General features: G+C 41.1%; 1 protein-coding gene across 1 annotated transcript in view; it reads left to right on the top strand.

Moving 5' to 3' along the window:
* Positions 1-597: 597 nt before the first annotated feature.
* The window catches only part of fkbp16 (FKBP prolyl isomerase 16), a 42901-nt gene continuing 37498 nt past the window's right edge, over positions 598-6000 (top strand). Inside the window, exons 1-3 of the mRNA XM_087797072.1 lie at positions 598-1057; positions 1714-1883; positions 2170-2258. Of these exons, the coding sequence (XP_087653198.1) occupies positions 658-1057; positions 1714-1883; positions 2170-2258 (659 nt within the window). The 5' untranslated portion in view covers positions 598-657. The remainder of the gene's footprint in view (positions 1058-1713; positions 1884-2169; positions 2259-6000) is intronic.

The raw sequence follows: 6000 nt of genomic DNA, 5'->3' as shown, positions 1-6000 counted from the left end.
ACAGGAATGCTTTGGCATAGCTTCATCAACATTTATGCAAATGATTGCCAATTTAAAATCTTTGTGCATAACTTTCTTGATAATTATTATTATTTCATAGCACTATTTTCAGCTGTAATAATCAAATACAATTCGCATTACTGGTAAAAATCAAAGGCATCATTATTCCTGGTGTTTGCAACAAACAAAAGTCAAACTCCTCCCTCATTCAATTAGACGTGCACCATTTGTGGTCGTGGCGTTAATCTTGTCGATCGAACGTCTTAGAAAGCAAAAAAAAAAAGATTCTCCCATTGTAAATGAAGTTTCAAACCTATCTCCTGAAAGCCTATTGGTGGATGGGATTCATGGAAACTGCATTATGGGGCACGGTAGTGAAGTCATTAAGAAGTTTACAGATTAGGTTTTTTTCTCCTCTAATCCCTCAGATTACCAAGCCTGCTGCCGGAGCGAGCTTTGAAGCACACACAGTGCAGTTCCCTTTACATTGGTCATTTTTGTTTCTGAATGGACGTTCAGGTCAAAGTGCATCGACGGCGAGCCTGAGTTTGTACGGGTTAGTGAATGGATACGCGGCACGGCTTCCTTCAGGTCCATCAAGTGACCATGGCGTCGTGGTGATAGACGGTAGATGATCTTTTTAAGTAGCGAGCGCTGATGGTCTTGAGTGTGGAAATGGAAAGAGAGCCACGTCGTGAGGAGCACGAGGAGCCGCGGGTGAAAGAGGAGGACGTCTCAGCGCCGACTTACGTGGACGGTCACAGTGCGAGGCTCTGTGTTCCGACAAACCACAGTCAGGAGCCGTGTGTGAAAATAGAGGCTGCACACGAGGCGGGAGACAACAAGGACTCTGGCGGAGAACATGAAGAGACAGACCTGAAAAACATGAGGAAACTTAAGAAGACCAACAGTTGGAAGACGGTGCGATTCCAGGAAGATGAGTTGCCGGAGCGGGACACTTCGGTGGAGAACCTGTTTCCGGAACATACCATGGAGGAGTGGACGCAGGTGACGTTTGAAGAGCTGTTCTCCAAGGAAGACTGGCAGGACATCACAGGTAGGCCGCAAGTTTATCAATTGTATTTTGTTTCAAATTCAGATTTCCTGTTGGGATCGTTTTTGTTTTTTTCAGAGAGGCTAAGAACAGTACCGTAGCAGAACTTCTTTGCATTCAAACACAAAAAGTTTTGGATTAAACATGAGTTGGAAGGTTTTCTCACATGGCTTTCTTCAGACCCAGGGCGAGATGGCGATGTTTGATAAAGTGAAAAGTATATTTAAAAGTCCATGATGATGATGATTACATAACTTTTGAGATGATCTGATCCTATGATTTTGTCTGTTACAAAAAAAAAACCTAAGAGTTTAAGGACAAAAATGTCACTTAATAAATATAATGACAAGGAAATAATAGATGGTTTTATTCTAGTGGTGATTTGTAGTCCATATCCAAGAAGAATTCTTCGTTGCATTATACCATCTAATCAACAAAATAGATAAAGGTCTCGAAGGGACTACAGTGGTAATGAAGGACAAGCAAAGAGAGGAAGAAAAGGCTTCTGGGACAAAGTGCTTGTTTTGAAGCATGTATAGATCCTCAGGAGTATACTTCGATTGGTCATAGGTCACAGCTACAGGTTGCTAAGGGCTTCTCTTTAGAAATTCCTTTAGCATTAGAAGTGTGTCTTACTTTCCACGCCATTATTCCCACAGAAGACCGTCTCTTAAGGAAGAAGGTTCTGGAGCCAGCGCCCCCGGATGCCCTGCATCCATCTTGGGGCCAGGAGGTGACTATAAAGATGCAGTGTGTCCTGGAGGACCGCACCGTGGTGGAGAAAGACTGCAAGCTGGTATTTGCAATAGGAGAAGGAGACGTCAACCAGGTGAGCGTTGATCACTTTTTAACACCTGAACAATGGGGTCAGTGAAGCTGAAACATGGTTTAGGGGTGAATGACTTTAGTCTGATGCTCAACACCATTCCTCAAATACTGTTTATTTATCTCCTGTACTCGGTGTCTTCCTATATATTTATCTTGATTTGTGGTTTACTTAATTTCCCTTCCAGTATTTTAAAAGCACGTTGCTTCCTTGTCTATTTTTTTTACCCAGACTACGTTGTGTAGTCAATTAACGCAACTTTGTTTCTCCTGTTCTTTGACACCTGCAGGCACTCGAGGAGTGTGTAATGTCAATGCAGAAGGGCGAGATCACATTACTGCTGGCGGATTCCCAGTATACATACGGACTCCTTGGAAGGTACGAATTTAAATAGTGGCGTTCTCCCAAACGTCATTCACGGATCTGTCAAAAACCCCGACCTAAACATGTTGTTATGTATGTGTGTCAGTGAGAAAGCCTGCTGTACCTGTTGCAGTGGGGGGAAGCCTGCTTATCCAGGCTAGGGAGGCTAATGAACCATAAACAGCAGCAGATGGCTTCTTCCTAACACCCTTGCAATGCAGCCTATCAATGGTGTGTTTGTAACCTCCCAACCCATGGAAGGATACCACTCCAATTACAGGCGGGCTTTAACTTTACAGCCTCTGCACCAGACAAGGGAGGGGTGTAAATGCGAGTTATTGTTGTGGAGCAGATGTGAGCTGTTTATGTCTCCCAGAGATAACACCTGAAGAAGAACGAGTGGCTGAATTTTTGGTTTGAACATTTTGGTTTAATGTATAGATCCCCAAAAACATACAGATTGACTGGCGAGTCTAAATTGTTCGTAGGCGTGAGTGAGAATGGTTCTATGTTGTGTCCTATGATGACCTGTACAGGGGGTCCTCTGACTATCACCCTAATTAGCTGGGATGGGCTCTGGCCCCCTAATATTTTGTAGTCCTTAGGGCATTCCCCCCTTAAGCAACATACTTTTCCCACCACTGCAGCTGGTTTACTTGGCTTTATTTGAACAATTTATTTAGTTTTTTGTATCTTTTTTGCGCTTCTGCATTTTCAGTCTGATGCTCTTATGTATTGTTTTGCTGGGTGATGACCAAACAGAACCTTTTTTATTAATCACCCCCTAACACGTGTCACAGCAAGTAAAGGGGGGCAGTTTGATTTTCTAAAGATGCAGAGAAACTGAAACTGAAAATTCCCTGCAAACTATTTAAAAATGGTTGAGAGAAAACGTTCAGACATTTGGTCAACCTTGTGGTCCATTTGACTTACACAGCTAATGTCACTTAGAGTGTTTGTTTTGTTTCTATATTCATTTTTATTCTTTTATGAAATATACTTTTTTTTAAAGGATGTTTAAGAAAACATTCATGGACATGTCTTCATAAACGGGTTGTATAACAACCCCCATTAAACTTGATGCGAGGCTGTAAGCAGGTGGTAATGAAATATAAAGCCATTAAAAGATATGAAATTAAAAAAAAAAAAAGGTTTATTTTCACATGTAAGTAAGTAAGTAAGTAATTTGTATTTATATAGCGCTTTTCCCCACCAGGGTCACAAAGTGCTTAGACAATCAAAACAATATTCAATAAAGTATATACTTTAAAGATCAAGATAATACTGAGAACAACACAGGAGTTCCAGAAAATCAAGGAAAAGCCTGAACAAATAAAAATGTCTTAAGAATACATGTCTGTATAATGCTCTATAAAGTGAGAATGCTCCTATAACTCTATGCAAAAAAAGATAAATAATATGCAAAAAAGCAAATCATTGATTTCATGTTTCACTGAAAAATGACCCTTTTATTTGTATATGTAGATAAAAACTCCAAAATCTATGTTTACTTAAACCTTATTCGTTCTCTGGGTCAAGGTGACAACAAAAGGTGAACCCAGACCACACAAGCAATACAACAAACACATTTGTTTTCGGGGGCCACCGGGTCACCTTGACCCAGAGATAACTCAAGGGAGGATATATTTAAGAACAAGCTGAAATTTGCTCATGATTTTATTTTTAGAAATTCAAACACATCAGAGAATGAATAAATAACCTTCCATCTAAACAAAAATAAAAGTGCTCGAGTAAAGAAAATAAAGACAGTGTGTTTTCATTTTGTTGTACATTATCCAAAGCAAACCTCCCGTGTTTCATGAGCAGGGTAATTACGGCCATTAATTTTAATTTTGAAAAAAACAGTATTCAAATAAGTGCACACCTCCTGAGATCAAATTAAACACTATTAGATCATTTCAGACACTCAGCCAACAGGAACATGAGCTCAGTGAGTGGACGACAACAACACTCCAAAATCACCGCGTCGCGTCATGGACGCGAGAGCTGAAAAATAAAACGCTACGATGCATTCCCTGGATGCGTGGGGGTCACACGGAGACCCCGTTGTAACATTAACAGAGCGGCTGTGTGGAGGAGTCGCTCGCAAATTCACAAATTACATGGTTCCCAAATTATGAGTCGAAGCACGGAAATATGTTGATGTGATCAGAAAGGGGTGGAGGGACTCCGAGGGACCCTGACTCGTTGGTTGGTTTAGTCTGGGTTGCATGTGTAGGGCCTCCGACAATACACCGACAAATGGCCCTGACTGTAAGTACACCCCTGAGCTGGAAAGTACAAACTCTCTTAACTATCAAGTCAAGTTAATGCTTGAAAAGTAAGCAGCATTAGCAAATCACGGTTGGAGGGTGAAAGATTTTGATGAAGAAACTTCTTGGTTATAAGTGCTTGTACATTGTTGAGGGTGTTATTGTAGTAAGAACAATGCCCTCTATCAGGCTTTTCTGATGCTTTAAAGCAGAAGTGGAAACTACAGACCTTTTCGTTAAGGAGAAAACTGACGTCTGACCCGCTCTAGTAGAAGAACTCACATTTCTCCAATCCTTAAAACTCTTCACTGGCTGCCAGTTTCTTTCAGGATCAACTTTAAAATTCTGGTTCTTACTTTCAGATCTATTCATGGTCAGACTCAGTTACATCAGTGATCTGATGGTTCCTCGCACACGGTTCAGGACCAGAGGAGAGAAATCCTTCCAGGCTGTTGCTCCTAAGCTTTGGAACGATCTTCCTCTCCCTCTGTGTTTGATGATCTACTGACTCCTTCAAGAAACATCTTAAGACATTGTTATTCCTGCAGGCTTTTACTTGATTTTCTGAGACTCCTGTGTTTGTCGCGTTGTTATCTTGATCTTTTAAGTATATATTTTATTTATAAATATGTATTTTTTAATTGTTTAAGCGCTTTGTGACCCTGGTCTGCAAAAGCGCTCTACAAATATAATTTATTTAACTTACTTACATAGACGTCATAGTATATACAAATATTTATTCACAACATGTCTTTACATTGTGTGGTGATATTGATGACAACCACCCAGTTATCTATATCTATAGGGTCAGCTTGGTTCCACTCTCATGGGTGCTACATGGGTCCTACAGAGCTTTTCTCGGGCTCAAAATGACTGCCATGAACTTCTCCATGTCCGGACTAAGCCTGATTTTCTTTTGCTAAAACGGTAGTGCGCCAACTACGCTCTTATTATGAGAACTAGAATAGCTTGAATAGGCTGATTGAGAGCTAAATTATAGCTAAAGTTACCTTTTAAAAAGTTCTCCAACGTTCTTGGCGTTCCTCTGGCCCTTAGCAGCTTCTGCATCATTTTTATCGTAACCTGTCGGGTTCGGCCAATAGATGAAGCTTGCACACATTTCAGCACACCATTTATAGAACAATTGGACAATTAGACTAAATTACATGGCCTTTTGCGTTCATTTCTCTTTTGCGGTTTTGTATCTTGTAAAATACCCCCCGGGGCATCATCAGGGAATTCAGCTAGTACGTGATCCTTTAGCTCAATCTGGCTTCAAATCATTTTCATCAGGTGGTCATAATGTTAGATTGTGAGGCTTTCCTGCTCATGGGCAGGAAGTTTTACGAGAAGGCAGTAGGTGTGAGCACGACGCTCGCTGAGTCAGAGGCGGCAACAATGGGAGGTTAGTTAATGGTTGTTTTGATGCGGCTGATTAAAGTTCTAGCGCCGCGGCGTCGCATTTAGTCGAGCCGCACGCTCGA

This window comes from Callionymus lyra, chromosome 8, assembly GCF_982586985.1.
Source record: "Callionymus lyra chromosome 8, fCalLyr1.hap1.1, whole genome shotgun sequence".
In the NCBI taxonomy this organism is placed as follows: Eukaryota; Metazoa; Chordata; class Actinopteri; order Syngnathiformes; family Callionymidae; genus Callionymus; species Callionymus lyra.
Note: the sequence above shows the minus strand (reverse complement) of the source record. Positions and strands in the feature narration are given on the sequence as shown.